The sequence below is a fragment of the Copadichromis virginalis genome, linkage group LG14 (assembly GCF_057382275.1).
Source record: "Copadichromis virginalis isolate Kocher_CV1m ecotype Utaka linkage group LG14, C_Virginalis_male_GT1.1, whole genome shotgun sequence".
Taxonomy (NCBI): domain Eukaryota; kingdom Metazoa; phylum Chordata; class Actinopteri; order Cichliformes; family Cichlidae; genus Copadichromis; species Copadichromis virginalis.
Window position 1 is genome coordinate 28,381,995 of NC_140631.1, and position 20,131 is coordinate 28,402,125.

General features: G+C 43.9%; 1 protein-coding gene across 1 annotated transcript; it reads left to right on the forward strand.

The window, feature by feature from the left end:
- Positions 1–9,428: 9,428 nt before the first annotated feature.
- LOC146694163 (extracellular calcium-sensing receptor-like) lies at positions 9,429–20,131 on the forward strand. Its single transcript, XM_085478839.1, has 6 exons — positions 9,429–9,619; positions 9,757–10,054; positions 10,136–10,930; positions 11,082–11,309; positions 11,486–11,609; positions 19,218–20,131. Exons 1-6 carry the CDS (start codon positions 9,444–9,446, stop codon positions 20,129–20,131), a joined length of 2,535 nt encoding a protein of 844 aa, XP_085334965.1. The 5' UTR covers positions 9,429–9,443.

The window sequence follows — 20,131 nt, forward strand, 5'->3', positions numbered from 1 at the left end:
CTTCACTCAGAGATACTGTAGAGCAGAGCTTTCCAAAGCCCGCCCGAGCCATTGCAGGAGGAGGGGGGGGGGGGGGAGGCGGCGCTATGAAAAAGGAAAAAAAAAAAACAAACAATTGCTTGGACACTGCTAGCACGGGGCGCCCACACAAACGCAAAGCAGGAGATGAAGCATAGCTGAATATGTTTCCAAACCAACTTCATTCTAAGCCAAAGACTAGAAAATATTGTGAAGCATACCTTCCCTTTGGCTTCACCTGCACAAGTGCCAAGGTAGGTCTCCCCTGCTTAATTGGTTTTCCCTGCGTCGGGAGCACGCGTTGGGCTGTTCAAATCACAGACAAACAGTATCCCACATTCTTGGTTTTTAGTTCACAATCACTTGTTGTAATAACTAACTACTCCTGACATTTTGGAGATGTTAAGTCTTTATACAGTAAAGTTACAGTGGGATACAAATAATATCAGGCTGATCCTGTCACGATTTGTCCCGTCTGTCTAAACAGTATCCTACAGTTGTTGACGTTTTTAAGCCCATGTTGCACAGAGAGGCATATGTTGAAAAATGTATTGATAGCAATGTTGAATATTATTACACAGGAAAAAAACAACTACACATAAAATAATTACACCATGATGCCTCTGCCTTTCTAAATGGGGGGACAGTAACTGCGTGTGTATATGTAAGCGTGTAAAACCTGAAGATAGTCAGATTAACAGTAACAATATTTTGTCTCTATCTGCCATTCTGCAATTCATCTCATGTAAACAATAACGTGCGCACAGCATGACGTGAAAAAAGGCACACACCTTTGAGGTTGTGTGACGAACTCTGTATTCCTCGTTCACACGTAAACGCAAAAAAGGAGTTTTAAAAAAATCTCAGTTTTCGGTGATTCGAAACGCCGTTTATGTGTGGACGAAAGTCCCAAACGCATAGAAAATGTCATGGTCCTGGGCCATGTGGGCCCAGTATTCTTAGTTCCTTGTATTTTTGTATTTCGTTCCTTATTTAGGCCATGTTTTGTGAGTTGCCCTGTTGTGTTGTTCCCTAAGTGTTTTCCCTTCATGGCTTTTACCCCCTGTGTGCCCCTCTGTGTATCTGTGAGCCCTCGTCTCTCCTTATGTTTTATTCCATGTTTCCCCTGCCCATTATGTCTAAGTTCTCCCCGTGCTCTCTCTCCCCCCTGTGTGCCCTCTATGTATTTATGAGCCCTCGTCTCCCTTTGTGGTTGTTTCATGTTTCCCCAGCCCGTTATGTCTGTGTTTTCCCCGTGCTCTCTCTCCTCCTGTCTGAACCTCTGTGCCGGTACATGTCATGTTCAGTTCACCCCGCCCTGTCTCGTTATGATTATCAGTGTCACCTGTGTTCCCCGTGTGTGCCCACTTTCCTCGTTTACCCTCTGTGTATTTCTGTCTGAGTCTCCCTCTGTTCGGCGTCGCGTTCTCCCTCATGTTGTGTGTAATTCTCCCCGTGGTTCGGTTCCTTGTACAGCTCATGCTTTAGTTTTCCCAGTTTTAGGTTATTTTGTATTACTTCTCGTGGCCAGCAATAAAGCTGTGTTTTTTGAGTTTATCCCCGTGTCTGTGAGTCTGCATCTTGGGTCCTTCTCCTGCCTGCCACACAGCAAACCATGACAGAAGAACGCGACCCCGAACTGGACCCAGCAGCTCACAACCCCTCCGCGGACCTCCAGGACGACTTGGTCTACACGGTGGAATACCACTGTGAGGAATGGGCGACGCTACCTCGAGGCGAATACCGGGAGACCGTAGCCGTCCGTCTTCAGCGGATGGTGTCCGGGCTCCCGTGGCTATTCGGCGCGCTGCGCCCCCACATCCGGGACTTTCTTGTGTCCGCCGTGGGCATCCGTCCGGGGCAGCTGTCCCAGAAAGAACCAGAAACGGTCAGGATCGGGACCATGGGGCTCACCACCGTTACGCCGCCTGTTCGCTTCTCATCGGCTTCTACATCTCCGCCACCGCCTGTCTACACTACGTGGCGCACGGAGATGCCAGAGGCCAGCGACTTCGGTGAAGAGGAGCGGCAGCAGGTGTTACGGGCGTATCGGGAGGACGAGCTCCGTTGGAAGCCCTGGCTTATCACCGAGGAGGAGCTCTCGTCAGCTGTCCCACCACAGACCGACCACCCCCCCTCGCCGCCGCGATCGGGCTACTCGTCTCCTGCTTCCTGCCTGGCACGGATGTGGTCTGAGGGCGAGGAGCCGGTCGCCACGGAAGGCCAGGCTGAGCCCACGGCCGCCCCTAAGAGGAAACGGCGTTCCCGCCGCTGTCGCGCACCGCCACGGCCCGTTCTGCCCTCCACTGAGCAACACGAGGTGGCTGTGGGGGGCGCGGATTCCGACCTCGAGGAGCGGCAGCGCGCCGTATGCGCGCAACCGGAGGAAGAGCTACGAGAGGAGCCATGGCTCGCTCCCCCCTACGATGAGGTTTTCCGCGGGACACGGCTAGCCCTTGGGGGCCCCCGGAGTTGCCTGGGACTTCCGCCTGCCACTCCGCTAACTACCGCCTCCTCAGCCGCTGCGACGCCTCAGGAGCCTCCATCTCCCACGTCTACGGGGCCCACGGCCAAAAGAAAACGGCGTTCGCGTCGCCACCGCATCGCCCGACGCTCGGAGGTGAGTGAAACTGTCCAGTCGCTCCAAGTTACCTCTGAGCAGAAGGCATGTGAGGAGGCTACGGACTTAGCCGGTGAGGTGGCTAGCAATGAGCCGTTCACCGAGCCGCAGGCCAGAGACAGTTCCGCTCCCGCTTCACTCAACCCGGCAGGGACCACAGACTCGATTCACAGACTGACAAGGTTTCCCACCGCCTTTGGTTTTAATAGCAGTAGGGAGGTGTTTCCTTTGGTGTCTCTTTCCGTGTCTGCAGTTCCAACTAAATCTGAGTTGCCTGTGGTTTCTCTCTTCCCTCCTGAGCCGGCCCTGCTCCTCCATCAGTCACTGAATGAAGGCAACGAAAGCATAGCTAGTGCTCCGGTGTGCCTAGCTACACTTGCTTTTCACGAACCAGAGACTGTGAACACTGGTCATGAACCCCTAGCATGTTACCAAGATGCACACATAACAGCAGATCATGGTGACCAGGACACTGTAATGTCGCAACACGTCTCCTGTCTCCCCATAGATAACAAACCAGGTGGTTCTGAACTGTTTTGCTCCAGCACCATAACCACCACTCAGGAGATGGAAGCTGGGGTCAGGATTTATGTGACACCATTTTCTCCTGCCTCTATGAACTCGTCACTAGATAGGGTTTTGGCCACGAACAATGTCATAACCACCCTCTCTCAGCCTGAAGCGTCACCTGCTTCAGTTAATGGTTCACGTACCGTTTCACCTGTATCTGTCTCTCCACTCAATAGGGTTAACACTCTGCAGCCACAGATCACTGCGGGTACGGGTTCCAACAAACACGTCCATCCAACACACCACAGTCATGCTACCACGGTGCCAATGGTTAGGTCCATATCTGTGTATCTACTGTTTTTCCAGGAGTCAGCTCCTGGTGATCTAAGCTTTGTTTTTGTGGATCGAGTGGCGGTCCTTGTTTTCCGTATGGTCGAACCAGCTCCTCTGAGCCGCACACTACCACCGGTTGAGTCCAACCAGCTTATGTTGACCTCTCCTAGGACTACACAGACTGGGCTAGTAACCTCTGAGCCCCTTCGGACTGATGTAGACTCTGGGAACCTAATGATTGCTGGCTCAGAACTGGTGGTCCCTACCACTGTCCACTTCATGGTTTCTTGTGTTAAGCTGTTAAGTCCTATGGACTGTTTTTTACCTGCTCTCTCTCTCTCTGGGTTTGTGCCTCAGCAGCCTGTGTTTCCTCAGCTCCTAGTCCAGCCAGGGGCCTTCATAACTGTTTGTCCTGCGTCTGCTGTTGGACTCCCAGGTGTGCCTATCTGGCACCCTGCGGCGACGCCACCGCTTCGCGTCACGTCAGCTGGAGGGCCCGAGGAGCCCACCCAGCCACCTTCTGCTTCTGCTCCTCCTGGTCCAGCTCCAGCCTGTGCTTCGTCAGCTGCAGCTCCAGCCTGTGCTTCGTCAGCTGCAGCTCCAGCCTGTGCTTCGTCTGCTGCAGCTCCAGCCTCCGAGTCTTCGTCTGCTGCAGCTCCAGCCTCCGAGTCTTCGTCTGCTGCAGCTCCAGCCTCCGAGTCTTCGTCTGCTGCAGCTCCAGCCTCAGAGTCTTCGTCCTCGTCTGGCCCAGCCTCAGCCTGTGCTTCGCCTGGTCCAGCTTCATCCGCGTCGTTATCCTCGCCGGGTCCGGCCCCAGCCTCTGCAGCGACGCCTGGTCCGGCCCCCGCATCGCCACCGTCTGGTCCTGCCTCGTCTGGTCCTGTGCCCACCAGGCCACGGCCAGCACGCCTGAGACTGGAGAGCCGCCGCTGCCTTCGGCGCGGCCGGCCCCCTGAACTGCTCCGTCGTCTCCTTCGCCGCCGCCGCTGCCTTCCGTGCGGTCGGCCCCCTGAACTGCTCCGTCGTCTCCTTCGCCGCCGCCGCTGCCTTCGGCGCGGTCGGCCCCCTGAACTGCTCCGTCGTCTCCTTCGCCGCCGCCGCTGCCTTCCGCACGGCCGGCCTCCGGACCAGCTCTGTCACCTGTGCCACCCGCCTGGTCGGCCCCCCGACCGTGTGACCCGTGAACTCTTGTGCCTGTGGGCTCTGGGTCGGCCCCCTGAACTTTATTTGGACTATGGTCATGTGCTCCTGTGTTTTCTGTTGTTTGTTTTGTTTCCCGTTCTGGTCCCTCCGTCCTGGTCCCCCGCCTCCCGCCCTGGGTGGGTTGTTTTCTGTTTTTGTTTTGTTTTTCGGGTTTGGGCTGTCGGGAGCCAGCCCTTTAGGGGGGGGTGATGTCATGGTCCTGGGCCATGTGGGCCCAGTATTCTTAGTTCCTTGTATTTTTGTATTTCGTTCCTTATTTAGGCCATGTTTTGTGAGTTGCCCTGTTGTGTTGTTCCCTAAGTGTTTTCCCTTCATGGCTTTTACCCCCTGTGTGCCCCTCTGTGTATTTGTGAGCCCTCGTCTCTCCTTATGTTTTATTCCATGTTTCCCCTGCCCATTATGTCTAAGTTCTCCCCGTGCTCTCTCTCCCCCCTGTGTGCCCTCTATGTATTTATGAGCCCTCGTCTCCCTTTGTGGTTGTTTCATGTTTCCCCAGCCCGTTATGTCTGTGTTTTCCCCGTGCTCTCTCTCCTCCTGTCTGAACCTCTGTGCCAGTACATGTCATGTTCAGTTCACCCCGCCCTGTCTCGTTATGATTATCAGTGTCACCTGTGTTCCCCGTGTGTGCCCACTTTCCTCGTTTACCCTCTGTGTATTTCTGTCTGAGTCTCCCTCTGTTCGGCGTCGCGTTCTCCCTCATGTTGTGTGTAATTCTCCCCGTGGTTCGGTTCCTTGTACAGCTCATGCTTTAGTTTTCCCAGTTTTAGGTTATTTTGTATTACTTCTCGTGGCCAGCAATAAAGCTGCGTTTTTTGAGTTTATCCCCGTGTCTGTGAGTCTGCATCTTGGGTCCTTCTCCTGCCTGCCACACAGCAAACCATGACAGAAAAAGCTGCGTTTTCAAAAAAAACAAACATTTTTCTTGTAAAAGAAAGGAGGGCCTAACGAAAAAAGTTTGATATAGAGTAAGATAAGAAAGACAGGACAGGAGAGGAAGAAGAGACATTCTGATTGGTATTTGATTATTGGAAATTTAAACCTTATTAGTAAGTCCTCGTGTTTTGGACTTTGTGTCTGTACATGTGACATTATGTTTTTTCATGTTGTAAGACGTGCTGCAGGTAGATTTTTATTTAAAGGTTGCATGGAGTTTAGTGCAGGGTAAGCAGTAATGGATTCAAAATAAAGCACTGTGTTGGACTGGAACACAATGGCTGCTGTGGTGCTCATGGTCAAAGTGACTCTTTACATTAGGAGTAACGGAATACATGTACCGCCGTTATGTATTTAAAATACAATATATGAGTAACTGTATTCTGTTACATTTACAGTTTAAAAAGGTGGTATTCAGAATACACATGCTTTTTTGAAATAAAGAGATTACACGGCGGCCTTTTCCTGTTTCATATGTTAGGTTAGGCCAGGGGTTCCCAAACTTTTTTCGCTGGGCCCCCCTTTGTTTTACAGAAAAATGTTCGCGCCCCCCTCGCACGCACACGCACATCCTCCAACCACACACACGCATATTTTGCTCAATTGTGGTTTATTTCACACCTCAAACATTTAGTAAACAAATAAGCAAATACAAGTAATCTACAGGTAGTAAGAAAATAAACTACTAACTCTTTTACGCTACGTCTGCACCTACATGGGTATTTTTGAAAACTGCAACCACAGCCTCCCAGACACTGTTCAGAGAGGTGTACTGTTTTCCCTCCTTGTAAATCTCACATTTGATGATGGACCACAGGTTCTCAATGGGGTTCAGATCAGGTGAACAAGGAGGCCATGTCATTAGTTTTTCTTCTTTTATACCCTTTCTTGCCAGCCACGCTGTGGAGTACTTGTACGCGTGTGATGGAGCATTGTCCTGCATGGAAATCATGTTTTTCTTGAAGGATGCAGACTTCTTCCTGTACCACTGCTTGAAGAAGGTGTCTTCCAGAAACTGGCAGTGGGACTGGGAGTTGAGCTTGACTCCATCCTCAACCCGAAAAGGCCCCACAAGCTCATCTTTGATGATACCAGCCCAAACCAGTACTCCACCTCCACCTTGCTGGCGTCTGAGTCGGACTGGAGCTCTCTGCCCTTTACCAATCCAGCCACGGGCCCATCCATCTGGCCCATCAAGACTCACTCTTATTTTATCAGTCCATAAAACCTTAGAAAAACCAGTGTTGAGATATTTCTTGGCCCAGTCTTGACGTTTCAGGTTGTGTGTCTTGTTCAGTGGTGGTCGTCTTTCAGCCTTTCTTACCTTGGCCATGTCTCTGAGTATTGCACACCTTGTGCTTTTGGGCACTCCAGTGATGTTGCAGCTCTGAAATATGGCCAAACTGGTGGCAAGTGGCATCTTGGCAGCTGCACGCTTGACTTTTCTCAGTTCATGGGCAGTTATTTTGCGCCTTGATTTTTCCACACGGTTCTTGCGACCCTATTGACTATTTTGAATGAAACGCTTGATTGTTCGATGATCACGCTTCAGAAGCTTTGCAATTCTGACACTGCTGCATCCCTCTGCAAGATATCTCACTATTTTTGACTTTTCTGTGCCTGTCAAGTCCTTCTTTTGACCCATTTTGCCAAAGGAATGGAAGTTGTCTAATAATTATGCACACCTGATATAGGGTGTTGATGTCATTAGACCACACCCCTTCTCATTACAGACATGCACATCACCTAATATGCTTAATTGGTAGTAGGCTTTCGAGCCTATACAGCTTGGAGTAAGACAACATGCATGAAGAGGATGATGTGGACAAAATACTCATTTGCCTAATAATTCTGCACTCCCTGTAGTTGTTTTTTTCCTGTGTAATAATATTCAACATGATGCTCACTGTGCAGGTGCTAGCAAAGAGTCAAAATTGTATTGTTTTTTTTTTCTGAAAATGTTTGCACATTACTGTTGTGCTCTCATCTTTTTGTATGATAAAAATAAAAGTAATGTACATATCCATACTGTAGACTGTGCCGCTATTTTCCTTCTCTGGAGCAGAAACTCAAATTAGCTCACTGTAGCAGAAGTACAAGTGGAATCAATAAACGGGATCGAGAGACAAGCAGACTTAACAGTTCCAAGGAACTGGACTTCTGGGAATCTGTTCTTAAGTCCCGTTCCTAGACACTAATAATAATGCACCAACCTACTCGAGAGCTTTCTTAATTTGGTTAGATGTTGTGTTGTCTTCAGTTTTTCATTACCATGGAAATAATTCTGTCAGCACGCAGTTTAGTTGTCTTATGCACAAGTCCTTTGATGCTTTTTTTTCTTTTATTTATTAATTTTTTTAAATGTAACAGATTGTTGCTTTATGATTTATTCACATTCAAAACAGTATGTGTTAAAAAATTTTTTAGTAATGTGACTATGTAAACAATTTTCATTGTGTAACCAGAAATACTATAAAACATTATGTTGTATATTATTATAACGTATTAAATTACGCTAGTAGGTAGGTAGGTAGGGTAGGGTAGGTGTAAGACCACAATTTTCCAAATGACCAAAAGAGGGTGCTAGGCATTGTTGGAAAAGAAAGAAGAAAAGAGAAAACAGAAAAATGGATGCAGCAGAATTTGGTGCTTTAGAAAGTTAGCCTGGATTAAACACAAGAATTCTATTTTTTTCTTTCTGGTTAAATGTTATTAACAGTGTTATTTTATCATTATGTGTGAAATACAACTAAGATGTGGAATAAGGTACTATGCTGTTTTGTAATGATATAAAATATTGCAGTTGCTGTTACACTTTATGAACACAAGTAGATTAGAAATTTTTTTTAAGAAAGCAATCGTTAAAATTACATTTTTGTAATTTTTATTTTTAAGTGTTTCATTGCAACTAAGAGTGTGAGTCTTTATTGCTAAATTTATACTCTTTCTCTTCTCAGTTTCATTGTGATTTTACTTCCTCACACAGACAAAAGACGGGTGAAGTGAAGAAAATCAAATTGGTAGCTAGTTGTTGCAGTTGGAGAGGGAACCACTGTAAACACAAATTACTATAAAGAAAAAGTGAAATTGTTGATACTGACAGCCTGAAATACCTCCAAACTGTCGATTTTTTAGTATTAGCTTCTCCCCTTCTAGCAACTGGTAGACTGCTGGTAATCTTTATTGTAGAAAACACAGAAAAACATCAAACTGAATCGATCTGACCCATCAGTTGCCCAACTGTGAGAAATACAGTTGTTTTAAGATTGATATATAATATTGCATCACTAATATGAATGTAGGTGTGTGAATGGGTGAATGTGACTTACACAAAGCTCTCAGAGCAGCCTGAAAATACAATATAAAGTGAAGTAAATAAAGTAGGCAGCTCAATTATTTTAATTGAATTAATAAATAAGTATGTGTTTTCTAAGAAAGTAATAATAACAACTTTTTTGTCACTTACTGTAGGAAGAAGCCACTATAATTTCATAATTTTTCAGTGCATATTTATTTATAGTGAATCACTTTTTGTATTATAACTACATATTACATACCTACACACCTAAACTGCATTTCCTTCTTTTACAAAAAGTAACCTCCATAAAATTGTATAATTGGACATGTTCCTCCTCTTCCTCAACCTGAGAATGCATCATCTCTCTTCTGTTATTACATCTTAGGTTGCACCAGAAGGTATAAATATCAGTGCAAGTCTTTCATTTACACGAAGGCATTTATAATGGCATTAAGTGGTTTAGCTCTAGACTTGGCATCCTCACACAGATGGCCAGAGCAGGGGTGGGCACTTCTCCAATTATTATTGATGGCTTCTTTTTCTCAAGCTGAGGACCCAGTGTGCACGCAGAGAGGTGATTCTGGGAACCCAGTCCTATCAAAAGATGGGGATTTTATATTAGGGGGGATGTTCTCTTTTCACAGCAGCTGGGAAGACAGAATGGACAACTACACACACAAACCAATGCCACTACAATGTACCAGGTAAATGATAAGAAATGAATTTAATACAGTCATTTAAGAAATTCATCAATTCTTGGCTTTAAACATCCTTTGAAATGTTTTTTCCAAGTTTTAAGGGAAAATGTGATGCAATTCCAATTATTTGTAAATGTCTCAAGTTTAAATTTCAGAGATTTCCAATTTGCACAGACTATGCTTTTTGCAATTGAGGAGATTAATAACAGTACAGACCTACTGCCAGGAATCTCTGTGGGCTATAAAATCTATGATACTTGTGGATCTGTGGCCAGAAGTGTAGGTGTCACACTGGCTTTGGCTAATGGAAATGAAATTGTGTCTGTACCCCCGAAGGCACCATGTACCAGACCTGCACATGTGCAGGCGATAATAGGAGAGACCTCTTCTTCTCCATCCATTGCAGTAGCTACTGTTATTGGACCATTTGTTCTGCCAGTGGTGGGTAGGCTTCTTTCTTTATACATTTTATATATATATAAAGATATATATAATGTTTAAAAAATATTTTTATTCTCTTAGATCAGTCACTTTGCCACATGTGCTTGTCTCAGTGACAAAACTAAGTACCCATCCTTCCTCAGAACAATACCCAGTGACTACTACCAGAGCAGAGCCCTGGCACATTTGGTCAAGCATTTTGGATGGACTTGGGTTGGAGCTATTCGAACCAATAATGATTATGGAAATAATGGCATGGCCACCTTCACAGAAACTGCACAGCAGCTGGGCATCTGTCTGGAGTATTCTGTATCTTTTTTTAGGACAGATCCATATGTGAAAATACAAAAGATAATTGAAATTATAAAGGCTTCAACCTCCAGGGTAATTGTTGCATTCCTTTCCCATGTGGATCTGGATGTGCTGCTACATGAGTTTTCATACCATAACTTGTCTGGGTACCAGTGGGTAGGCACTGAGTCGTGGATATTTGATTCACAAACAGCAAAAATGGATATACATCACATACTGAATGGTGCCATAGGTCTTTCCATTCCTAAAGCACATGTCACTGGCCTGAGAGAGTTCATACTGGATGTTAAGCCACTGAATTCATCTAATAATGAACTCTTTATTGAGTTCTGGGAGACACTATTTAGTTGTAAGTTCAAGGAGTTGAAATCATCAGCAGACATTCAGAGAGAGTGTACTGGACATGAAGATCTGAACGGAGTTCAAAACAGCTTCACTGATATGTCTCTCATGCCTATCTTTAATAATGTATATAAAGCAGTGTATGCAGTGGCACATGCACTTCACAATATCCTCAGCTGTAATAAAACATGTAACAAAAATGTGCAGCTAGATCCATTCACGGTGAGCTTTACACCAACTTAAAAGATTAAATCACATTAGCACGAACATTGTTGTCATAATTAAAAAAATATTTTGTCTTTCATAATCTTTGACCATTAGGTGTCCAAGATATCTCTATTGCAAGTAACTGAGTTTTGGCATGTTATCTTAGGTTTTGCAACACATACGAAAGATTCACATCACAACAAAGGAAAGAGATGAGGTTTACTTTAATGAGAATGGAGATCCAGCAGCAAAGTATGAAATTATAAACTGGCAGCCAAGAGAAAACGGCGTTGTGGAGTTTGTCACAGTTGGTCTTTATGATACATCATTGGCTCCAGAAAAACAGCTAAATTTGCAAAACAAGGCTTTAATTTGGGCAAGAAACACAAAGCAGGTACACATTCATACAACTTTGGGGTTTTTTGTTTTATTTTTTTCAATTTATAAATATGTATTTAATTTGTTTTACAGTATTTTGGTTTTGATCTTTCAAAATTAAGAAATTGTTTGACAGAGAACTTCATTTTTTTCTTAAAGTCCATATGCAGTTTAATTTTCTTGATCATGCAGGTTCCTGTGTCAGTTTGCAGTGAGAAATGTCCCCCAGGAACACGCAAGGTTCTCCAGAAAGGAAGGCCTGTTTGCTGCTATGACTGTATAAGATGTGCAGAGGGACAGATCAGCAATGTTACAGGTGTGGTGACATTTCATTTTAACTTTGGTGCATTACAAAGCAAAGTTAGCCATGTAGGACGGTCATACGAGAACTATTTAATAATCGTGATGTTTGTTTTTATGCAGACATAATATGCATTTAGTACGGAGCCCTGCAGGGGACATGGGAGAAAAAAAAATTAAGACGGACTTTTGCGAGATCTCGCAAAACTAACTCGGGATCTCGCAAAAGTTTTGCGAGATCTTTTTACAGAGCTGCATAGAACTATATGTGCATTTTTTCACATATATACTCATAATTTAAAATACATGAAACTAGTAACCAATATGATGAAGAAGAAATCATCCATTCATTTTCTGCTGCTTATCCATGTCTCGGTCATGAAGTAGAATTGATAAAAAGAATTAGATAAAAGTTTACATGGAAAAAAAGAACAGGTTTATTCAAGACGTTGTATTTAGTCTTGTTGTTGCTAATAATAATAATAGAAATAATAATAAATTTTACACACAGAGACCCGCAATAACATGCACAACTTACAAGTCAAAATAGAAATATAAAGATATAGTCTGTGCCAAATTTCATCAGGTCTTTTTATTTATATTGTAGTGTCTCTCCAACAGAAGACAGAGACAGTCGGTTATTCTGTTTCTGAGTTTATTTGGAACAGTAACACATGTTGTTCTACAGACTCTCTGTCATAGGTAGCTGATATAATTGACAGGCTTAACAGCCTCTAGACCAGGGTTCTCAAACTTGCGGCCCCTCTACTTGCGGACTGCATATTGATGTGAAGAATTTTTTTTAAATTATTATTCAAAACATAATTTAATATGAAGGCAATGTGAGCAGAGTGTTACAGGTATTGCCCTTTAAGAATGTAGCCAGTGTAGTCTGTGCTTTAGGGAGATAGTGTGGGACTGCCTCTCCGTTATGTGTGTGAGTGTGAGCGAGGGAGAAAAAGGGGAGTCAAAAAGTATGAGTTCTCACCGACCAGAAACAGGAGATGGAAGCATGTAAATATAATAACAACCACTCCAGCCAAAAAGAATGCTTGACGAGCCCAGTTGTAAGTAAGCTGTTAAGACTAGACTGTACGCTGTGTTCGTGTTTTCCTCCGAAACAATAGAGTTCAGTTGGAGCAGCCTTTCAACACCTCTCTCTGTCTCTCACTAGCAAAGTTGACCCAGACAGTAAAGCTAGTTCCTGGCTATGAGCCCAACACAGAACCCGACATATTAGCCAGAGGTCTCTTTACTACGGTATGGAGCCGTTGACCTGGCTGAGGTAGCAAGAGAGTACACACACGTGGAAGGATTGGCTGTGCCAGTTCAATGAGAGTCAAAAACTAATGTGTACACTTACGTCTGCATTTTTATTTTGTTAAATATGAACAAAATTATAGCAGAAGTGCTGTCACGTGTTTGGCCAGAAAGAGCGTACCAATTTGTTTATTTGGTAGTTCAATGAAAGGCTTCAGTTAAGAGTGAGAAAAAGAATTCCTTTCATGTTTGCAGTTTTGTCTTGTTATACAATATTTGAAATTTAAAACAAACAAACAAAATACAACATTTTAGGAAATATTAGTGGGTGTTTTCTGGTTTGTTTGGGTTTTTTGTACTACTTGAACATGAAAGTGGCCCTCCAATGAGATGGTGGTGCCAGCAGTGGCCCGTGGCTCATTTGAGTTTGAGACTCCTGTTTTAGACTATTACACCTTCAAGGATACTCAGTAAATTACTTCTTTGCAGGTGTGGAGCATATCTGCCAAAACTGTGTGGCAATTCTGAAAACAGTAATAACACAACAATTGGATTAACTTGTAATCCAGTCCATTACAATATATTTTAATGCCTTACAAAACCATGATTATACATAGTCTGCTTTTTTTCTGTAAAGTAACTCTTATGTTAGCCTCTCAGTTATAGTCAGTGTTTAATATTTACCACAATCCTTTGTTCTAAACTTAGAGTTAATACAATTAATGGTGATTAATACTCAATAAATGTTTTTCTCTATCTGATAACACCACTGAGGCTAAATATTAAACACTAAATAATATTTGGAATAATATCTGGAAAGTATAGAAAATCTATTATAACTCCTTGTAAAATTTAAATAAAAAGTATGCCACAATCACAAACACTGATGGATGCTCAATTTAATTTAATTCAATTTTAGTCATACAGCTCTAAATTGCAACAACTGTTGCCTTGAGGCTGTTGTTGTTGTTGAAAGCTGGTTCAAAAGTAGAAAAAGAAGCCTGAAAACCAAAGGCTCTGGCTCCCATTCTACTTTTAAATACTCCAGAAACCACAAGTAAGCTTGCAGTCCAAGAGTGAAGTGCTCTAATAGGGTGATGTGGTTATTAAGATAAGATGCGACCTGAGTATTCAAGAGCTTAAAAATGAGAAGCCCGATTTTAAATTCAATTCTGGATTTAACAGGGAAGGGAAGCCAATATTGGAGAAATATACAGTACACTCTCTTTCTAGTTCCTGTCCATAATCTTGCTGCAGTATTTTGGATTACGTGGAGGCTTTTCAGGGAGTTTTTAGGACATCCTAATGACAAACCAATTAAAAATACTCCAGCGTAGATGTACTAAATGCATGCACTAGTTTTTTAGTGTCACTCTGAGATAGGATATTTCTAATTTTAGAGATATTGAGCAAATGGTAAAAAGCAGTCCTACATATTTGTTTAATATTTGACTTCAAGTTTCCTCACAGTGTTACTGGAGGCTAAGGTAATGCCATCCAGAACAAGAATCTGGTTAGATACCATATGTCTTTGATTTTCAGGCCAGTGCAATAACCTCAGTTTTATTTGAATTTAGAAGTAGAAAATTAGAGGTCATCCAGGTCTTTGTCTTTTAAGACATTCCTTTCGGTCAAACTAATTGGTATCTGGCTTCATGGATAGATAAAGTTGGGTGTCATCTGCATAGCGGTGAAAATGTATGCTATGCCTTCTGATTATACCTCCTAAGGGAAGCATGTGTAATGTAAACACAATTAGAACCATGTGGAACTCCATAATTGACCTTACTGTGTGAAGAGGACTCTCCGTTTACTTGATAGCTATGATACAAACCACTGCAATGCAGTACCTGTAATGTCTACAGCACACTCTAATCGTTGTAATAGAATATTATGGTCTACATTATCAAACATTGCACTGAGGTCTAACCGGACAAGCACAGAGATGAATGCATTGTCTGAGGCCATAAGAAGATAATTTGTAACCTTCACTAAAGCTTTCTGTTTCTGTACTGTGATGAGCACTGAATCCTGACTGAAACTCTTCAAATAAGCCATTCCTCTGTAGATGATCAGTTAGCTGTTTGATAACTACTCATTCAAGAATTTTTGAAAAGAAACAAAGGTAGGAGATTGGCCAGCAGGGTCAAGAGATGTCTTTCCAAGTAATGGTTTAACTATTGGCAGATTGAAGGCCTGTGGTACATAGCTGATTATTAGAGATAGGTTGATCATATTTAAGACTGATGCATTATTAATGGTAGGGCTTCTATGTGCAAATGGGAAGTAATTACTGAAGTTAACTCAGAAAGATCAATTGGAGAAAAATACTCAAAATAAGTACCAGTGGTACTGAAAGTAGCTGTAGATAATGTTACAATCTTTGAGATGATTATGAGTAAATTTTTTTTCTCCAATGGTTACAATTGTATTTGTCGTGGTGGAGGGTTTATGTGTCCCAGGGACCCCAGGGGCTATGTTGTCCGGGGGCTTGTATCCCCTAGTAGGGTCTCCCATGGCAAATTGGTCCTGGGTGAGGGACCAAAGAGTGATTCAGAAAACCCCTATGAGTAGAACATCAAGGGAACAGTTAACCCTGCCCGGGATAGGGTTACCGGGGCCCTGCCCAGGAGCAAGGCCCAGTGAGGGTGCCCAAGGGTGTCTGGTTAATGGGCCTTAGCCCATGGGGCCTGCCAGGCACAGCCCAAAAAGGGGACATGGGTCCACCGTCCTGCAGGCCACCACCTGCAGGAGATGGGGTAGGGGTTGGGTGCTGGGTGGCGGCCAGGAGCGGAGGCTCTGGCGGACCTGGAGAGTTTCTCAGTCTGGAGCTGCCCCTGGTGAGAGGCAGCAGGCTGGGGTGGGTATCCATAGTATCACCTTGGCTTGCTGCCTGTACATTGGGGTTTCTCCCGGTGGACAAGAGGGTTTACTCCTGCGCCTTCAGGTCGTGGAATGGGTCCTGACCGTCATCTATGCTTATGTGCCAAGTGGCAGTTCAAAGTACCCAGCCCTTTGGAGTCCCTCTTGGGGTGGGGGTTTCAATGCTCATGTGGGCAATGACAGTGAGACTCGGGGGGCATAACTGGGAGGAAAAGCTTCTCTAGACCTAACCGCGGACTTCTGTGCAAACCCCAGTTTGACCATAACAAACACCATGTTCGAACATAAGTGTTCATAAGTGCACGTGGCACCAGAATGCTCTAGGCTGGAAGTCGATGATTGATTTTATAATCGTATTACCAGACCTGCGGCCATATGTTCTGGACACTCAGGTAAAGAGACGGGCTGAGCTGTCAACTGATCACCACCTGGTAGTGAGTTGGATCAGGTGGAGGATGCTGGACAGACCTAAACATATAGTGAGTGTGCACTGGGAACGCCTGGCAGAGGCCCCAGTCCACAAGATCTTCTTTTTTTTTTTTTTTTTTTTTTTTTCTCTTATGGAAGTGACAAGATCTTCAATGCACACCTCCGGCAGAGCTTCAACAGCATTCTGAGGGAATCTGTGGACATTGAGTCCAAATAGACCATATTCAGCACCTCCATTACCAAAATCACTGCACTGTGCTGCAAGGTGGTTGGTGAATGTCATGCTGGTAACCCCTGAACCAAATCGTGGACACCAGAGATGAAGGAGCCACCAGGCTGAAGGAGGAGTCCTATCAGGCTTGGTTAGCCTGTGGGACTTCAGAGGCAGCTGATAGGTATGGACAGGCCAAGCAGAACATGGCTCGGGACTCGTCACTGCACGGATATTGGACTGCCTCAAAGAGATTTTGGCAAACCGTCAGGCGACTCAGAAGGGGAAAGTGGTACTCTACCTGCACTGTGCATAGTGCGGGTGTAGCGCTGCTAACTTCGACTGAGAAAATTGCCCTGAGTTCCTGAATGCTCTGGATTTTTTAAGGCTGTCTTGGCTGACACACCTCTTCAATGTTGTGCGTTACCTCTGGAATGGCAGACCGGATGGTGGTTCCCACCAGAGGGTGTGTTCCAATTACAGGGGGATCATACTCCTCAGCTTCCCTGGGAAAGTCTATGCCAGGGTGCTGGAAAGAAGAGTCCATCCGTTAGCTGGACCTCAGATACAGGAGGAACAGTGCGGTTTTGTCATGGAACACTGGACCAACTCTTTATCCACTCGAGGATACTTGAGGGTGCATGGGAGTTTGCCCAACCAGTCCACGTGTGTTTTGTGTATTTGGAGAAGGCATTCGACCATGTCCCTCGGAGTGTCCTGTGGGAGATGTTAACAGAGTATGGGGTATCTCTCCCATGGCTACATGCCATTCAATCCTTATTCAACTGTTGCAAGAGATTGGTCCACATAGCCGGCAAAAAGTTGGTCTCATTTCAGATGGGTGATGGGCTCCGCCAGGGCTGCTTTTGTCACAGGTTCTGTTTGTAATTTTTATAGACAGAATTTCTAGGCGTAGCCAAGTGTCGGAAGGCTTTTATTTGAGTGGTCTCAGAATCTCATCTTTGCTTTTTGTGGATGATGTGGTTCTGTTGGCTTCATCAGGTGATGGCCTTCAGCTCGTGCTGGAATGGTTTGCAGCCAAGTGTGAAGCGGTAGGAATGAAAATCAGTACCTCCAAATCTGAGGCCATGGACCTGGAAAAGGCTGAAAAAGAGTTCCTGCCCCAAGTGGAGGAGTTTAAGTATCTCGGGGTCTTCTTCATGAGTCACGGGAGAAGGAAGCAGAGAGAGCTGAGCGTAAAAGGGAAGCTCTCAATTTACCGGTCGATCTACGTCCCTACCCTCACCCTATGGTCATGAGCTGTGGGTAGCGACTGAAAGAACGAGATTGCTCTCCCTTGCCTCTCCCTTAGAGAGGGTGAGAAGTTCAGCCATCTGGGAGGGGCTCAGAGTAAAGCCGCTGCTCCTCCACATTGAAAGGAGCCAGTTGAGATGGTTCATGCATCTGATAAGGATGCCTCCTGGGCACCTCCTGGATGAGGTGTTACGGTCATGTCCCACTGGGAGGAGACCCCGGGGCAGACCCAGGACTCGCTGGAGAGATTATATCTCTCGGCTGGCCTGGGAACACCTTGGTGTTTTCCCGGACAAGCTGAAGGAGGTGGCTGAGGAGAGGGAGGGTTTCTTTGCTTAGCCTGGTGTTAACCTGGCATTCGAGGCTAATTAGGATAATTTACATCTGGCTCTGCATTTAGATTATGTAATTATTTTATATTTTATATCTGTAATTTATATTTCATATTGTGATTTTACCTGTATCATGGTTTTACTGGAAAGCACTTTGGTGTACTTCGGACTTTAAATGTGCTATATAAATAAATTTGATTGATTGATCAATGGTCATGAGAATTTGCATATTAATGATCAAGGACTGGACCTCCCAGCCCATTGTTCATTCAGTGGTGCTAGTTTCAGACATGTTGTGTTGAGTCTGTCATATTTAGCATTTACATGGATGTTAAAATCACCAGCAATAATTATTTTATTTGATCTGACCAGTAAATCAGATAAAAAGTCTGAGAAATTAGACAGAAACTCTGTATAAGGCCCAGGTGGAAGATAATAACAAATAAGACTGTTTTTTGAGTTTTGAACAAGGCTAAGCATCAGGCTTTCAAATGAATTAAAAGTCTGTCTTGGTCTTTGGTTGATTAATAAGTTGATGTGGAAAACTGCTACCACACCGACCCCTCAGCCCTGATAGTTACTATGGCTCAGGGGTGTTGATTCATTTAAACTAACGTAATTATTCTGCTGTAACCAGGTTTCTGTAAGGCAGAGTAAATCAATTTGTTAATCAATTATTAATTAATGTACGAACAGACTAAAAGACTTGGAAGAGAGAGACCTAATATTTAATAATCCACATTTTACTGTTTTACTCTTTGTTGTAGAAGCGCATTATTTTATTGTCCCTTTTTTGCGATTTTTTATGTTTAAGTTGTTTTTTGCCGGTTTTTAGTTTGTTTTTTTGTCTGTTTGGGAGCTGACACTGTCTCTGAGGAGATGGGGTTTTGGGGAATAATGGGAGGAGAGAAGCTGCAAAGAGGCGTGTAAGACTGCAACTCTGCTTCTGGGTCCCAACTCTGGATAGTCAGGTTTTGGGGGGAATTAATACATTTGGCAAGACTTCTAGAAATGAGAGCTGCTCCATCCAAAGTGGGATGCATGCCGTCTCCTCTCTAGACATCACATCTGTTAATCCTTACTTGATCACAAACCAGTATACCTGTGTGCTTAACTTAATAAACATATTGTTTATCACCTTGTAATTGTACAGCATCAGTAGGATGTTTCATGGATGTTTTAAATGCAAACACATATGAAATTGTGCTCATTAAATTTAACAACTTGTAACATCTGCATCAATATTAATTTCCAGATTCTGTCACCTGTGTGAGATGTCTACCTGAGTTTTGGTCAAATGAAAGAAGAGATTCCTGTATCAAGAAGGAAGCAGTGTTTCTGTCATATGAAGAAATTATGGGAGCACTGCTCACTGCAGCATCTTTATTTGGGGCATGCATGACAATTGGTGTGATACTCATTTTCTTCAAGTATAGGAAATCTCCTATAGTGAGGGCAAACAACTCTGAATTGAGCTTCCTGCTGCTCTTCTCCTTAATTCTGTGCTTCCTGTGTTCTCTGACCTTCATTGGTCAGCCCTCTGATTGGTCCTGTATGCTCCGACATGTAGCATTTGGCATCACCTTTGTCCTCTGTATCTCTTGTCTTCTGGGAAAAACAATAGTTGTTTTAATGGCTTTCAGAGCTACACGTCCAGGTAGTAATGTTAAAAAATGGTTTGGGCAGACACAGCAGAGACTCTGTGTTACAGCATTCACTCTTATACAAGTTGTCATTTGTATCATCTGGTTAACAACTTTTCCTCCTTTTCCATCTAAGAATTTGTTACAATTCAAAGATAAAATCATCTTAGAGTGTGCCCTTGGCTCAGCTGTAGGCTTTTGGGCTGTTCTTGGTTATATAGGACTTCTGGCTATTTTATGTTTTATTTTTGCATTTTTAGCACGAAAACTACCCGATAATTTCAATGAGGCCAAGTTTATCACTTTCAGCATGCTGATATTCTGTGCAGTATGGATTACATTTATCCCAGCATACGTTAGCTCCCCTGGGAAGTTCAGTGTTGCTGTAGAAATATTTGCTATACTTGCATCTAGTTTTGGACTGCTAATTTGCATCTTCATACCCAAATGTTATATAATCTTACTGAAGCCAGAGAAAAATACAAAAAGGAATATGATGGGGAAGAAGGTACCAAATTCACTTTGA